General features: G+C 42.1%; 1 protein-coding gene across 4 annotated transcripts in view; it reads left to right on the top strand.

Moving 5' to 3' along the window:
• Nucleotides 1-17,538, top strand: part of NPR3 (natriuretic peptide receptor 3) — a 99,178-nt gene that overhangs the window by 60,042 nt on the left and 21,598 nt on the right. For all 4 annotated transcript variants that reach the window (XM_045440890.1, XM_045440898.1, XM_045440881.1 and 1 more), the window contains exons 4-6: nucleotides 8,666-8,801; nucleotides 15,056-15,150; nucleotides 16,521-16,656. In XM_045440890.1, the coding sequence (XP_045296846.1) occupies nucleotides 8,666-8,801; nucleotides 15,056-15,150; nucleotides 16,521-16,656 (367 nt within the window). The remainder of the gene's footprint in view (nucleotides 1-8,665; nucleotides 8,802-15,055; nucleotides 15,151-16,520; nucleotides 16,657-17,538) is intronic.

Raw genomic sequence — 17,538 nt, 5'->3', positions numbered from 1 at the left:
TTGAGAACCCTGGAGTCACCAACAGGAATGGCTAGATAAGGAGATGCAGAACAATCAGTAGCCAAGGGAAGGAAGCATTTCAGAAAAGGAAGTGGTCCCAGCTCATGTTCTATCAGAATGGAAGAAGTGAGAATATCTAGAAACATAGAAGTCTGGTGTCAGCATTGTGTAAAGAGCCCAATACACTTTCCTTTCCTTTTCTTTTTTTTCTTTTCTTTTCTTTTCTTTTCTTTTCTTTTCTTTTCTCTTCTCTTCTCTTCTCTTCTCTTCTCTTCTCTTCTCTTCTCTTCCCTTTAGAGAGAGAGAGAGTGCACATGTGCACATGGGGACAGGGCAGAGGGAGAGGGAGAATCCCAAGCAGGATTCACACTCTGTGCAGAGGCTGCTGCAGGGACTCGATCTCATGACTGTGAGATCATGACCTGAGCTGAAATCAAGAGCTGGACACTTAAGCGACTGAGCCACCCAGGTGCCCCCCAGTACACTTTTCAATAGCAATGAAGCCTACTGGACTGGCTATTGTCATAGCCTTACATATGGAGAATTGTAATAAGTTAATATCACATTCAGCATACTTATGTTACCAAGGCAGGAATGTATGTGGCTAATTTTACAAGCACTTCCATCAAAAGTGTTTATAGTATTCAAAAACTTTGATACTTAGAGAAATAATGTTTAAGAACCTGGAAACTTTGCTGATATGAGACATCTTTTTTTTATTTGATGAAACTGGGTAGATGAAGCTTTGCTACATTTATTACTATTATTTATCAAAGTCATCATATTTTATGTTGTGTGCTAGTTAAAAAAACATTACATTAGTAGATCTTTTATTACATGGTTTGGCTGCTGATGTGCTTGGAACGGACTGATCTCTGAAGTAGGACCCTCATCCTTAACATCCAGCTTGTTTAGATGCTCCTTTGGCATAACAGGCCTTTTTATTAATTGCTGGAACACAGTTAACTTTATCTGAGTCAATGACTTATCAGAACTCCTGATCCACTTGATCTGAGTCATGTTGTATTAGCTCTGGCTTAAAGACTGGATTAAAAAACGAGGGACAGTTAGCTTGTTGCCTCATGTACCTTCTCCTCCTTTCTTCTTTCATCTTCTGCCATCTCATTCCCTCTCTAGGTGTGGGTTCTATTCCTCCATCACCCTGAAGAACATTGTCTTAGTCTTCTCATTCATAGTCTCTCATTGCTCTTTCCAGTCTATGTACTCAACTTGTAGAGCTACCAAGTCAATTAAAAACACAAAGTAGAGCACAAAGCTTTTTTTCCAGGATTAGTTGGCTGAACATATCAATAAGATAAATGTCATAACTAGGCAGTTCTGGTTTGGACCCCTACTAAGAGCTTGTCCGCCCCAACATTTTCTGGAATTTTGACCTAATCAATTGACCAAGATATCTCCATTCTGTTAAAGGGTTAGTCAGAGTCTCTTTCAGGGGATAATAACAGGACTTATCTATGAAAGTTTTGTAAGGACTAAATGCAGTAGAACTTAAGTGTTTACATATCTCTTAGCATGTAGGAGATGTTCAGTAAAAGTTAGCTGTTATGATAATTATCTGGCAGTAAAGAGAACTGCTTGACTTTATTCAACCTAGCATTTTGTAAACTTATTAGACACATTACTGCTATTTCTAGAGTCATCCATTACATTTTAAAGAATTCTTCCTCTGTGGAATACAGCTTGGGAAGCTCTGAATTAAAAATTGAACAAAATTAAGCTGCTGACTGTTTACAGTGATTGAATAAATCAAAAATGCTAGAACTAGGAATTAGGGTTCTGGATCTTAGCTCAGTCCTTACCACATCTTGAAATTGCTTAAAGAAAAAGGGACTGGTTTTATTTTAAGATACAAGACAGAAATGAAAAGAAGTAACTACCACCCCTCCCCCCCAAAAAAAACCCACCTAAACTTGGATTTTTGCTCATCTCTTCCTTGCCATCGTATCTATAGATGACTCAAGAAATTCAGGAGAAGTGATCTGAAGTTCTCAGGTTGTCTAAAAGGATGTCATCAAGTTGGAGAAATTAGAATTTACATGTGCTTTCTGATTTTGGCCTTTTGGAAATAATGAAGCCAGAAATTGTCCTCTCATGTTTCCTTGTCTCCATCTCCCTTTGACTTGGTCACCCCTTGTACTGGCTTGGGCCTACCTCACCATCTGCTGCATGCCCCAGCCCTTCTCTCATTGGATTTTGGTATACACATTTACCCACTTCAACATTGAGCCTGACAGGACCACAGACCCCTGGGAAGAGAGGCCAGAGAGTGTCCAGAGCAGTCTTGGGGGTTTGGTCACCAAGCCTTCCAGAGGTACATCTGGTCAGGTACTGGTGGAAATCAAGGCCAAGGGCAGACATTGCTCGCTTGATCATCTGAAAGCCAGGGACAATTATGTCATTATGTATGTGTATTTCTCAACTAAGCCATCAAGGGTAAGGGTGATGAGAAGCATCTGGATATGACGTGTGTGTGACACATTCAGAGGGTAGATATATCAGATGACTGAATTCTCTGCATGAGCAAGGGGAGAGTTTTTAAGTCATTATCATTTGCTTGTGCTCCACAGCCACCAATTCCAACAGGCCAATTCCATGGAGTCCTCCTCTACCTTGTTGCTCCCCACCAGCAGGCCCCACATGGCCTTCCTTGCTGAGGTTTGCTTGTGTAAATAAATGAGTGCCACGTATCAGCACTGTGGTGCCTGCATTTAGCCTCCACTGCTGCTGCAGTCATTAAAAGGGCAGTCAGTTGCTGTGGTATGGAAGACAAATGAGGGGTCATAAGTTGACAATCTTCTCAGGACTGCTTTTGTTTAATGATGCATTATGTGTTAGGTGATGAGAGAGAGAAAAAAATCTACCTCTGTTTGTCGGCAGCCACACTCTAGGCTATAAGATCTGAGTTAATCCTAGTAGGTATTGCTATAGGGGTGTAGCTGAGCCCAGGATAGAGATAGTTATTTGAAAAACTTAGGGCAAACCCCAGCATAGGGAGAAAGAAATATGTCAGATATTATGGCAATGCTTCGGCCAAGCACATAACTGGGTTCTGGCTCTCTCCCTGATGTGCTGCCTCACTGTTGTTAATAAGCCACTTGACCTTTGCATTTCCTCAGATTTCAACTAGGATAAGGATTTAGATTTTCAACTTAACTTTCCTCAAGGCTAAAATAAGCAAGTGACCAAGTGTGAATTCCATGAAGGCAGGCCCAGTACAGAAGAGCAGACATTGGGAGTGTCTGCCAGTAAGAATGAGAACTGTGCCTTTTGGTGTTGAAGAGGTTGTGATGTCCATTGGATTATGGAAGTTCTTGCTGTTATCCTAAATTATAGAGTAAAAAAAAAATTTAATGTTTATATTTGAGAGGTGAGGGAGGGGCAGAGAGAGAGGAGACACAGAATCCAAAGCAGGCTCCAGGCTCTGAGCTGTTAGCACAGAGCCCGATGTGAAGATTGAACTCCCGAACCATGAGATCATGACCTGAGCTGAAGTCAGAGATTTAACTGACTGGGCCACCCAGGTGCCCCCTAAATTATAGATTTTTAATTTTTTAATTCAACAGAAAGTTGAATTAAAACAAAAAGTATCTCTGTTTTTATTGCATGTAGATCACTTGTAAAGTGTTCATCAAATGATAATGTTCTCTAACCTTTGGCCTACCCATGTAGCATGCCCAGGCAATTTCTTTCCCCTGTCCATGATCAACAGGGGCCCAGCTGGATAAGTTTCATTTGAGGGTCTTATTACTAATTAGACAAGTTGCCATTGTTCCTGCTATGATGGACCTGTCTCTGGGTGTCCTGGACCCGTCTCTCCTCTTACCTTTTCAGAAAGCCATCAAAATTTCCCTTTCCTCCATCTCCCCTTCAACTGAGTGAGAGGTTAAGGGTCATGTCTTTTTCAAAAGACTTTTGAGAAATGTTGTCCAACACCCTCAGCTTTCCTCATTTGCATTACGAACCATTGGTTTGTGGCAAGGAAGATAGAACCACTGTGTGATATGCTTGAGTTATGTGGATACCACAAGCAAAATCCCAGGGCAGCCTAGCCTTAGCATTTAACTTTGGTAGCTTTCTCCCAGTAGCCTCGGTCTGAGAGCTTTAGAGTCTTTCTCAGATATCCAGACATCCCAGGAGCTAGATTACTGCTGTGTTACTCATTCTCACTTTACAGAACAGCTGAGGCATGCAGCATACTTTGCTTACTTGTTTGGAACTCAGGCATTGAAGAATTCATCTATCAATATATCAACTTGCCTCTCCAAAGAGAAATAAGAAAGACTTTGCTCACTGTCACAGATAAGAGCCATGTTATGAATGGCAACTCTATATGCTCAGTTAAAATATAACAAGATTTCTATTCAGCTTTCCCCATGATAGAGGATTAAAAAAAAATTAAAAAACACTAATGGACATGGCTGACAGGCACTATCAGAGAGGAAGGCCAGTGGCAAAATGGCTTTCTTTCATTTGGAATATCTGATGCTGGCCAACTAAAAGGGCAAGATCAGGAGGATGGAGATGAAATGATGAGAGAGTTAGTGCCAGCATGCTACCTTGTTCTGGAAAACTTCCCAGAGTGAGTGGAAGATGATGAACGACTTCCATCTTGTTTAAATGATAGATACTTTATTTGATGATACCCAGCACAAATAATTATTACTCTGACTCTTGTCCCTCATTGCTTCATAACTTTCTGCTTCATAACTTTCTAGTATGGAGTTCATCTATGTGTTTTGTGGAACTGTGGGGCTATTTGGTTGAGATTGTAAACTCCCAGGGCTCAAGAACTACATTGTTCTCTCTTTTAAAAAAAATTTTTTTAACACTTATTATTGAGAAAGAGACACAGAGCATGAGCAGGGGAGGGGTAGAGAGAGGGGGAGACACAGAATCTGAAGCAGGCCCCAGGCTCTGAGCTGTCAGCACGGAGCCCGATGCGGGGCTCGAACTCACAAACTGCAAGATCATGACCTGAGCCAAAGTCGGTCACCTAACAAACTGAGCCACCCAGGCGCCCCAAGAACTACATTGTTCTCTAAACTCTGTTCGGTATCTAGCAGAGGGGAATGGCTGCATTTAGGAATTTAATTAAGACTTAAGCTTAATGATGGTACGGAAGAGCTTTTTGGCTAGAAATGATGCTAAATACTGGAATACTCAGGTAAGGGTGTCCTATTTTCTTTGATTAGTAACTATAGCATGATCTGTCATGGATCATGGATTTCGAGGTTCAAATTTTGTTATGACCACAGGCAGGGGGACAGAGCAGATGATCTTGTTCCTTTCAGCCTGGAGGTCGAGTGAAAAATGTTTCAAAGGCAACTTAATACTCTGGCTCTTTTTCTTCCTCATTAAAAAAAATGTTTGCACTTGTGATTTTTAGTGTCTATAATGTGCTGATGGGCTTTCCTCCCATTAAAAAACACATGTGGATGTGAGAATGTTCTCCTCGAGAAAAGACGGTCTCTGGGGTTTTGCTTCTGGCTTGAAGTCCTATGAGGTAGGTGTTATGAAACCTCCTCCGCAGCAGCCCAGGGTGCCAGTGAGCCTCGGCGCAGGTCAGCAGCTCTCCTGCTAATTTTGGCAGGAGAGGGAAACACTCAGCCACTTTGAGAGGAAAGAAGGTAAATTTTGCGATCCATTTGCAAATCAAGATAGAATGAGTTTTCAGACCTGGCCATGTGTTCAGAACCTATCTATTCTCTTCTACCATCAAACCTGTTAGGAAAAGGGTAATCCAAATTCATGTTTCTCAGCCAGATAATCTGCAATTGTAGAAGGGGCAATTTAGAGGGCACAGCAAGAAGGAAGGAAGAGGAGGGGCCAGAAGGTGGTTGATGCTGGGGCGCATGTCCAGTGCTTTGGGTGCCCAATGTCAGCATGGTGGCCCTAGGTTTTGAGCAGGAATCAGGAGGGGGAGGAAGATAAGTGGAGAGCTGATACCCAGTGGCTGGTAATTTACAATTTAACAGGGCTCAGACTAGGCTCCCCAGGAAAAAGGAGAGGGAAAACCTTCAATTAGAGAGTGCAGAAAGACTAATGGGGAGTGATGCTCTTTTGGTTCTCAGAGTACTGAGAGGATTAGACCAGAGTTTTTCTGAGCCACTTTATATTTCCCATTGTCCAGGGCTGTATGACTTCCCTGTGTAGCAGGATGAGTTTTATATAATTATCCTAGGGAAGATAGATTTTTTTGAAAAATGTTTTTACCATGGCCTAAGAAATTACACAGCTAAAGACCACTATGTTATTTTTTTTAAGTTTATTTGTTTATTATGAGAGAGAGAGTGCAAGCAGGGGAGGGGCAGAGAGAGAGGGAGAGAAAATCCCAAGCAGGCTCCATGCTGTCAGTGCAGAGCCCAATTCAGGGCTCAATCTCATGAACTGTGAGAATGGAGCCAAAATCAAGAGTAGGACGCTTAACTGATTGAGTCACCCAGGTGCCCCTAAAGTCCACTTATTAAAATTCATTAACTCATCAGCATGCACACTTTCTTAAGCCATGATGAGTTCATGGCTTAAGTGAAAATTTCATATTCCTTTGGAAAATTGAATTAGCATAGCCAAATCAGCAGAAAATCATCTTTGACTAGATGTTATTTGTACATCATTCTTCTTTGCCTAAGAAAATAATGACTCTCTGAGACTTAAGCTGATGGTTAAGAGTGAAAGCCAATGTCTACCATTTGCTTTCTTAGTCCCAGAAACTGTTTCTGATGTTTTATATGCAATCACTAATTCAGTCTCCTGAAGAGCTCTGTGGGATGAGCAGGCACTAAACCCCCATTCAGCCAGTGAGGAAATTTAAGATTAGGGAGATTAAGTAATGTGTCAGGGCTAGGATTAGACTTTGGGACCTGCAACTAATTCTGAGCTTTTCTGCGACCAGACACCTCTCTTCTCCCAGATGGTCCGTGGAACTGACCAGTGCGGGCTGCACACCTTATGCTTGGGCAGAATTAAGGGTGTGACATTCTGGAAGTAAGAACACTGCTTGGCATGTTAAAGCATGAACAAGGAGCCTTAGTTTCCATTAAGTGTAAAATGGGTCCATAAGATATGTTATACCATAAGTAGAATGCTTATTTTCTGAATACTGCTGTTAGGAATTAAAGGCTAAGCAGGATCCCTAGGTTTATAATTCTCTATATGTAGACAATAACAACAATAAAACCCAACAGTGAGTGCCAACTCTGTTAGGCACTGTTGGAAGTCTTTTACATCTATTAGTTCATTTAAACCTAAGAGCAACCCCACGAGATAAGTACTACTATTTTCCTCATTTTCCAGATAGGGAAAACTGAGGCCCAGAGTTGTGGAGAAACACATCCAGGAAGTGGCAGCTCTGGGTAGTGAGCCCAGGCTCTAGCCATTATTCTAAACAGCCTCTCAGCACTGAACTTTGGCAAATGCAAAACATTTGCTTCTATGACAAAAAACAGGACTCACCATCCTTAAGGATGAGATGAGGCCAAGTAGCACTGGACATTGAGCTGTGTTTTCTATGGATGTTTGTGTATTTGAACTAGGTGATGCAGGTCAGTTGTGGCTCTCTTCCTATGGGAACCTTTTCTAGGAATGAGGCATAGAATGCCTCCTCACAAAGACTTATGGTGGTCATCTGTGGAATGCCGAATTCATTCTGCTCCACGGCATTCCATTCTTGACAATTTCTCCTGAAATAAAAAGACTTGCTTTTGTGTGTGTGTGGTGTTTGTTTTTTTTTTTTTTTTGTACTTTTATACAGAATTAAGCTACTAAATTTCAAGATTGTATTTTCTCATTTCATGTTCAATGGGTTTAAATATGGTATCTGAACTTTCAAATGATGCTTATTGAATGAAACAATGCTCAAAGAAATTAAATGACTTCCCCAAATTCACATGGAGCTTAAGTTTCTTGAGGGGAAGGGCTATCTTACTTAAGCCAGGACCTGGCTGGGGTAAACCAATGGCCCAGCATATTTCCATTCCTGTCCTTAGAACTTGGGGTGGGGAGGGGTAGTCCAGAGGGTGGGTAGAGATGGTCAGATCCACAGGAACCAGTACAAACACAAACTGGAAAGAGAAACTGAGATGCCATTGCTGATGGAAGAGAGGACACAGATGCCAGGCAGGTAGGAATAGTACTCCTCTTTGAATCCTTAACACCAGCACTAGAGTAAGCTTTCAATAGTATCCAAACATGAATGAGTGGATCCCTACTGTTCTTTTAGTCAGTTTTATATTCAGAGCATGGAGAGATCATGGTGACTGATGGAGATGAAAACCTAAAGGGGGAGGTTGGACTTAGGCTGGCTTGAGGTAGAGAGTAGACGTGAGGAAGAAAGAAGGCACCCGTATAGAGGGAACTATGGGCAAGTGTGATGCACCTGGAATACTTAACCTCGTCAACAGGTACAATTTCCTTGACTTGTGTAATATCTTGTCTGCTCTCCAGATTCCTAAACCTGGGAAGGATTTTCCTCACTAAGCCAGTACCAGGAAAATCATGGCATGATTCTTGTTGGCTACACTTTGCCCATCTCTGCCATTGCTTGTGAACCTTGAGTCTAACTTGTTAACCATTTGATTTGCTTGCATTATTCATGAACGTTGAGTCATTGGTGTTTGGGCTCACCCAACTGGGGTTTCCTTTTCAGGTTAACATGTTTGTTGAAGGATTCCACGATGCCATCCTCCTCTATGTTCTGGCTTTACATGAAGTACTCAGAGCTGGTTACAGCAAGAAGGATGGAGGGAAAATTATCCAACAGACTTGGAACAGAACATTTGAAGGTGAGGATTTAGTCTATAAGATGACAACACTCTGTAGATGATCAAGCTGCTTCTTCCCTGGTTCTGTTTTTCTTTCTTACACCTATGGGACTTTGTCAGTTTCCTGTTTTCCTCAGCTGTAAAGTAAGGATAATATGTCAAGTTCAAACTACCTCACAGGCTTGTTGTGAAAATTAAATGAGATAAAGCTTGTGAAAGTGCTTTGAAAGAATCCCACTGAAACAGGAAGTACCTTGTCTCCTTTTGATTGTTAGATAACAACTCTATGCTTCTTCAAATTAAATTTGTCACAAGCCTTATTCACAACAAATAATTGGTTTGTGAAGAGTTCTGTGATCAGTTTTAAATGAAATAATCCCAGATACACATTCATCAATTTAATCATGGGTAGTTTGAGATTATAAGCAAGTCTAATCAAGCCCTCTGTTTTTATTTTATTTCTAAAGTGGTGAATATCAGCTGTGGCTTTCTTTAGAACAGAGAAGTATATGAACCACAGCAAAAAAATGGCCCATAATCTCATCACTCAAGCAACCTCTGTTGACATTTAAAAATTGTACAAGAATGAGACTATTCTTGGCTGGAAAATTTAAACAGTACAAAAATGTACAAAATGAAAAGTGAAAGTTTTGCTTCCCACCCTAGTCTCCTCTCCCTAATGTAACCACTATTAACAATTTCCTATGATTTAGTCTAAAAATATTTTGTGCCTTCTGCCAGCACATATGCATTTATATATCTTATCAAAAAAATTTATACAAAAGGAACCATACAATGAATGTCACTCTTCCATCTCATCTTTTTTTAAAACTTGTATGTCGGGGCGCCTGGGTGGTGCAGTTGGTTAAGCGTCCGACTTCAGCCAGGTCACGATCTCGCGGTCTGTGAGTTCGAGCCCCGCGTCAGGCTCTGGGCTGATGGCTCAGAGCCTGGAGCCTGTTTCTGATTCTGTGTCTCCCTCTCTCTCTGCCCCTCCCCCGTTCATGCTCTGTCTCTCTCTGTCCCAAAAATAAATAAACGTTGAAAAAAAAATTTTTAAAACTTGTATGTCAAGTAAAAAATTTTTCCATATGAGCACTCATAGATTCAGCACAGTTTAAAATGATGGTTCTATATTTTTCTACTATATGGTTGTACAAGGATTTCTTTAATCAGTTTCCTATTGACGGATACTTCAGTTGTTTACAGTTTTTGCTGTTATGCAAAATGCTATCTCAAGCATCTTACACATCTTGATGAATTTTTGTGAGTACATCCAATGGGGAATATTTCTAGTCATGAGATATCTGGGTTCAAAAGTATGTTAGTGCCTTTTAAGGTGCATTAAATATTGCCAAATATCTTCCCAAAAGGTCTCCTGGTCTGAATTCTTGCTAATAGTGTATAGAATTCTGATTTCCTTTCACTTCACTGATAGTCTCGAAGAAGATTAACATGGGACTCAATGAGAATGACCCAGCTGCTGGAGCCTTGCAGATGTCAGTTTTATATTCATGCATCCATTCATTCATCAAATATTCTTGAGCACCTGCTATATGCTAGGCACTGTTCAAAGTGCTGAGGATTCAGCAGTGAGCTAAAGACCCTCCCTGCAATCAGTTGAGCTTTCCAGGTAGTGGAGGGAACTGGTGATAAACAAATACACCATTTCAGGGGCAATAAAACAAAGCAGGGTAGGGAGATAGACAGTGACAGGAGGGGGTGGTGGGAGGACTGCTAATTTAAAGAGAGTGGCTGTTGTATGGAAACCAATTGGACAATAAATTTCATATAATAAAAAAAAAAAGTTAAAAAAAAAATAAAGAGAGTGGCTGGGGAAGGTCTCTGGTACGTTGAAGTTGAGTAGAGACCTGAGTAAAGTGAAAGAAATTATGTAGATGTTTAGGAGGGAACATTCCAGACAGAGCAGCGAACACAGAGACCTTGAGTGTATCTGGCGAGAGAGTGCTGAGTGGCCCCCCTGAAGAGCAAAGAGGCCTGTTGGGCTCAAGCACAGCACGTGAAGGGCTGTGTGATAGGAGCCACAGTCAGAGAGGGAGTGGGGGACAAATCACATGCATCTGGAAGCTGTGCTGGTGACTTTAGTTTCCACCCAGAGTGAGATAGAAAGCCACCAGAAAGTTTTGAGGGACATGATCTTTCTGAAGTCTTTAAAAGGAGTCCTTACGGGGACTATGTGGAAAATAAAGTATAGTATACTGATGGGTATCATTTAAAAACCACTGATATGGAGTACAGATTGCTGGACCAGGAGTTCAGGGAACCTGCATCCTAGCCACTGTCACAGTATTTTGGGCTACTCTGTCATCACCTGTATGAAGGAGTTGGACTAGCTGATGACCGACAAGAGCCCTTTGAGTCCTACATCACACTACCTCTTCCTGTGAGCCCTTTCATACACTGGGCTATGCTTACATCTATTTGCAATTCAATTAATGAAATTTTTCAGTGATGGGAACAAGTACTGCCAAGTCTAGATTTGGAGCGCGCATGCTCACACACACACACACACACACACACATATTCATTTGGGACTTCAATGCACTCCATTGCCTCATCCTGCCCTCGTTTATTAGGAATGATAGGACAGTGCTGAGAGGTCAAGTTCCAGTTGTCTGGGCAGCAAATATGATGACAATTGGCTTTAGTTTCTCTGTGGTGGTTTTAGTGAATGTCACGTCTTACTTGACACTAGAGTAGCATCTACGTTAAGTTTAGACAGATTGTAGGACATGACAAACAAATAAGCCTCCAGGATTGTCTTGCTCAACTTGTGACTGCTTCAGTTGAGGAGCTGGAATCCAATCAGATAATTCAGGGGGCATATTAGGACAGAGTCAGATTTCCCAGAAGTTGTGCCCAATACACTGAGAAACTAGTGTGTGTGTGGACATAACCTTGGTAGGCCACATCCCATTTTTAGCTGTTCCTTACTACATGGTGTGGTCATTTGTTCTTGGTCTTCTGAAGGAGGTTGTTAAGGGAAGGGCAGGTGCCCACAAGGGTTGGAATTCAGCATTGTAAAGAGGGCATGGACTAAATTTTCCCATAGGTCATCCTGATGCTTCCATTCTAGGGCCAGGTCTACACAGACAATATGAAATGAGTCCTAAAACAATCAACTATATAGTCGAGTCTAAATTTAGACTCTTATTTGTCCAGATATAAAGATAATTGAAGCCAATGTAAGTTTTGGGCTTGAATTATTTGGAAAGCCCATTTTATTTGCTAAACAATGATCAGTCTGAGGGTAGCTCCCAAAAGAACTCTGAGAAATGGTCATTCTGTAAGTGACCATTAAATTGTTAAGGGAAAAATACTCTGGATGTTATTTGACAAATTTGGATTTTATTACTGTGAAACCAATGACCGTCTTTCAAGGCTCTCAATAAATGGCCTGGGAAGAAGCTGAATTTCCTCTCTGTGGGAGAGGTCAGAGTGACAAGGTAAATAGGACTGTGGCTCAAACTTTGAAGTCCACTACAGGCCAATGGAAATGAGGGTGGAAAGTCTCATTACTTATGTACAGGAAAATTCTGCTGTCAGCTTGACAATCTCACCTTATACACAATACTCTCAGGTGAAGTCTCACTTGCTAATTGGCCACCCTGAGGGTTCTCACCCCATTTCTTGGCAGAATTGTAATAGCTTAAAGTGTAATGAGGTCTTGGATTACTAGGGCCACCTTGTCTTATAAAATACTCTACAAAACCCTTAGCAGAACACATCTTTCTTTATAAACACCTCTGAACAGGATAACAAATGGTTTTGGATAGACAATATGTTTGGAGATAAATATGATGTTTTCAAAAGATTTTAAAAAATGTTTATTTACATTTGAGAGAGAGAGAGACTGAGCATGAGCAGGAGAGGGGCAGAGAGAGAGGGAGACACAGAATCTGAAGCAGGCTCCAGGCTCCAAGCTGTCAGCACAGAGCCTGATTTCGGGCTTGAGCCCATGAACTGCGGGATCATGACTGAGCCGAAGTCGGATGCTTGAGTCAGTGAGCCACCCAGGTGCCCCAAGATAAATATGATGTTTAAAAATGACATATGTGACTTAAACGTTGTATAGGCTGTCAAGAATAAACAAGTTTAAGATAGGTGTATCCTCTGTAACCGGCATATATTAGAAAGACAAAAAAATCAAGATGAATGGTAGCTCCATTCTGTTTGCGGCAAAGTAGACCAAAGTCTTGAAAAATGAGTGGGCCCTCAAACCATAACCAAAAGGACAGTAAACCCAAATACTTGCCCTCTCCAAACCACACTAGAGGATGGAACTTTCCCTTGGGATCCCTTTTCCCAGACATTCATTTTACTTCCAGAGAGAATCAAATCAATAGAAACACTAAGAATTACACTGAACTTTAACACAGTTTAAAATGAAAGAAAACAAATTGCCTTAGTTAATTAGAATGTGGCTGACCTATGCTTCTCTTGCTTAGTTAATGAAAATTACAGTATAGACATTTAATATCAACTAATGATACATATTCTCTTTTACTGATTAGCTGTCTAAGCCACTGTTGCTAGCCAAAGCAAATTGAAATCCTTTGTGTGGGCACTCAGGCTTTCCATGCTCTGGCCATCCTATGCCAGCCTTACGTCTCACTGCTTCCTTCCACACGCATGGGCCACCTACCCCAGAATGTCACGGTCCCTCTGGTTCCTTTCAGCTTCCATGACTTTGTAAATATGAACAAGGCTGGCGTTTCTGCTTAGAATACTGCTACTTCCTGATGGCTGCTTGTCTAAATCATGGATTTTACTAGTATTCCTATGAAAGATCTGCTCTTTTACTGAATCCTCTTTGAGTCTCCAACTGGATGTGCCAGCTCCTTTTCTGAGTGGTGTGGGCATGGTCAGATGCCCTCTCCCAGATTCCGGGCACAGTAGTGGTGGTATTCCAGGCACACTAACAGTAGAAGAAAACAACTAACTTCTTTTTTTTTTATTTTTTATTTTTTATTTTTTATTTTTTCAACGTTTATTTTTTTGGGGACAGAGAGAGACAGAGCATGAACGGGGGAGGGGCAGAGAGAGAGGGAGACACAGAATCAGAAGCAGGCTCCAGGCTCTGAGCCATCAGCCCAAAGCCTGACCCAGAGCCTGACGCGGGGCTCGAACTCACGGACCGCGAGATCGTGACCTGGCTGAAGTCGGACGCTTAACCGACTGCGCCACCCAGGCGCCCCAACAACTAACTTCTTTTATACTTGTGGTGGAAGTTTTTACCTGTTGTAGCTCATTTAATCTTCTCAACAGTCTCTTGGCTGAGAGGTACTAGTGCACCTCTTTTACAGTCCTGAAGGTGGAGACCCAGAGGGCTAAGTGCTTGCCCAGGGTCACAGAGCTAGTAAATGTGAAAGCCAGGATTAAAATACGTGCAGTCAGATTCCAGTGCGAACAAGTGAAATCCTTAGTCCAGGCTGCCCCTGTCTTGAGTGGGGAATGTGTCCAGTTCAGCACCTAGTAACGACCCAGAACTCATGTGGATAAACAACGAGTGACTTCATGTATCTATATGAGATGACAGATGTCAACTAAACTTACTGTAGTGATCATTTCACAATATACCCAAGTCAGACCTTTATGCTGGATGCTTGAAACTCAGTGAGGTATGTCAATTATAGCTCAATAAAACTGGGAAAACACCCCTAAAACAAAACACAATAAAAATGAATTAATGAACACAAGTCGGGTGAAGACTAACTCTTCTGTAGCTCTTGGCTCCCATGGCCTGTGAAGCAGGCCCTCTGCTCTCCTGTACATTGAGTGTGCCTATAGTGATGCACATTCACTGAGTCCTGGGCCTGGAATGACTTCTCTTCTATAATGTTTGGTCAGTGATAACACGAACTCATGACAGGTCTAGGAGTGCACCACACCTCCAGCCTCTCTCTCTTTGCAGTTTTTGTTTGTTTTTAATTCATACAAGACTCTGGGATAAGCATGCTGCTTTCAGGATTAGCCCTAATCTTTTTTTTTTTTCTAAACATATTCCCCAAAGAGGGTCATTTCTTTCTTTTTCTTTTCATTTTTAAATGGAGAAATGTTAAGAATTTAGGAATGCAGACACAGATGAAATTACAATGTCTTTCCAAATGCCAACAAAAATGCTCAGAGTCTGATGAGCTTCCCTGTGGCATGAGTTTGTTTAAAAAATCCTGTCAATTCATTTTCTTGTTTTTGTTGGCAGACAGAGGCCTTTGAAGTCACTAACTTGGAGTTCTTCCCGTCTCATCCTCTAGGTATTGCCGGGAAGGTGTCCATAGATGCCAACGGAGACCGGTACGGGGACTTCTCTGTGATTGCAATGACAGACCCAGAGGCGGGCACCCAGGAGGTGAGCGAATGAGACTCTGCCTCGGCTGCTCCTTCTGCTTGTTGAGGTTCCAGGAATGCATTTGTTCTGGTGTCCAAATAGCTGTCCCCAGAGCAGCCTCCAAGTAAAAATGAGCTGGAAATCTAGGAGTTTCCAAGTAGAGAGGGCTCCCTTCTGGTTGAGGGGATCCTGGAAGATTTCAAGAAACGGTTCCATGTTTATCCTGAGTGGGGAAATCCTGTTTCCAGTGGCCAAATGTGCTTCTTTGATGGCTCTCATTCAGGGTTGGTGTTTCCATAGCACTTGATGTGACCCTGGCCTAAAGGGCTTGCTGCTTTTGTCTTAGTACACACATATGTGGCCTTTGTGGGAGGAGGAGAGCCAGCTGGACCTGACACTTGCTGCATGTACTGAATGATTTTTCACCCTTGGAGTGGTCTGAGTCCCATGTGCATTCTAGTCTCTCCCTCTGTAAAGGGAGGATAGTAATAGTCTATTATGGGCTCGTTGTGAGGTTAAAGTACTTGGAACATGCTCCGTACATGCCAGTGATTGTTGTATTTTGGTGATTATCTAGAATTCTCTTTACTATGACATGAGCTAGCCTGTGAGAGCTTGCTGGCCCTCCTTCAGAAGACAGAGGAGGAGATGTCACAGGCCACTCAGGAGCAGTGTGCTGGCGCCCAGGAAGACAAGAGAAACAGATCCTGAGAACCTGGGTGGGAAGGTACTTCTAGATCAGGGCCCAGGTAGCTGATGGAACATCTGTTTGAACCAGGAACCGTGGGTGAACCTTGAAGTGAGCACCAAAGAAAACTGAACCAAGTGAAAAAAAAGTTGTCTGGAAATGGGGTGCAAATGGGATAAATTCAGCAGAGAGGAGAATGTAACTCTCGAAATCAGGGAATAATGTTCCAAACAGAGGAGGGTGAAACAGGATGTTCCTAAGAGATACTTTTGACCCTTTATGTGCCCAGCTAATTGAGTGGTATGAGGCTGTGTACCTGGACTGGCTTAATCTGGGTATGAGATGCCTGACTCTCTCCCACATCCCTAAAAGTAACTGGGGCCTTACAAATGGCTGCCTGTGTGTGGGCTGCTCTGTGGCAGACGGCAGACGGGTCAAGCAGCACCTCCTCGGATGAGCGAGGGAAGAGCCATGAGTTCCAAGATTATTGTTTTCTGTGTAACCACTTTCCTGCCATGGGGAGCCACAGTTCTCCCTCAATTATGCCTCCTTTGAAAGCACCATCAGTGACCACAAATCCTGACTTACAAAGTCCTCAAAAACACATCATTATAGTCAGTGTCACAAGGGAGCCCACCCTATGCCTCCTTTGGAAACAGATAACTTCGACCTTTCAGTTTGCATGTTTTCTGCTTTTACGTAGGTTATCGGTGATTACTTTGGAAAAGAAGGTCGTTTTGAAATGCGGCCGAATGTCAAATATCCGTGGGGACCTTTAAAACTGAGAATAGATGAAACCAGAATCGTGGAGCACACAAACAGCTCTCCTTGCAAATCATGTAAGTTTAGAGACTTAACTTGTGCTGTGTTTCACCATCTTTAGTGTCAGTGTTATGCAAGTTTAAAAGACAGATGTTCTCTAGGAGCCCATGTTCCGAACGTTCAGCTTTCTTTTTCCGATGTGGTAAAACCCAGGGGAACAGTTCACGAACTGGCACCCCACCTTCACCAGAGGTTTCTAGGTCTTTCTTCTCTTTCATCTTTTCCCAAAATGCTAGATGACTTCTCCCTATTACTCCATCTCTTACTATGTATCATCTCTTAGCATCTGGCATTGCTAGTTGGGGAAAATAAAAAGATCAAATAGTAAATGTGTAGCAAGTCTCAGTCTGATCTTCAGAGTTTGTTGGTACCTTCCTACCCCTCGGATTTAAACACTCCCAAATTTGCAAATTAGCAAATAAGTGTAAAATATATTATTCATGAGAAGCCTTGTCATAAATATAGAAGCAAGTGGGCATTCTTTTATTTTTAATTAAAATTTTTTAGTGTTTATTTATTTTTGAGAGAGAGAGAGAGAGAGAGAGGGAGAGCACGAGTGGGTGAAGGGAAGAGAGAGAAGGAGACACAGAGCACAGAGCCTGATGTGGGGCTTGAAACCATGAATCATGAGATCATGACCTGAACCAAAGTCAGATGCTTAACTGACTGAGCCACCCAGGTGCCCCAGCAAATGGACATTCTTTTTTTTTTTTTTTTAATTTTTTAACATTTATTCATTTTTTGAGAGACAGAGAGCACAAGCAGGGGAGGGGCAGAGAGAGGGGGAGACACAGAATCCAAAGCAGGCTCCCGGCTCTGAGCTGTCAGCACAGAGCCCGATGCAGGGCTTAAACTCATGAAATGCGAGATCATGACCTGAGCTGAAGTCGGACACTTAA

This window comes from Leopardus geoffroyi, chromosome A1 (genome assembly GCF_018350155.1).
Source record: "Leopardus geoffroyi isolate Oge1 chromosome A1, O.geoffroyi_Oge1_pat1.0, whole genome shotgun sequence".
Classification (NCBI taxonomy): Eukaryota; Metazoa; Chordata; class Mammalia; order Carnivora; family Felidae; genus Leopardus; species Leopardus geoffroyi.
Note: the sequence above shows the minus strand (reverse complement) of the source record. Positions and strands in the feature narration are given on the sequence as shown.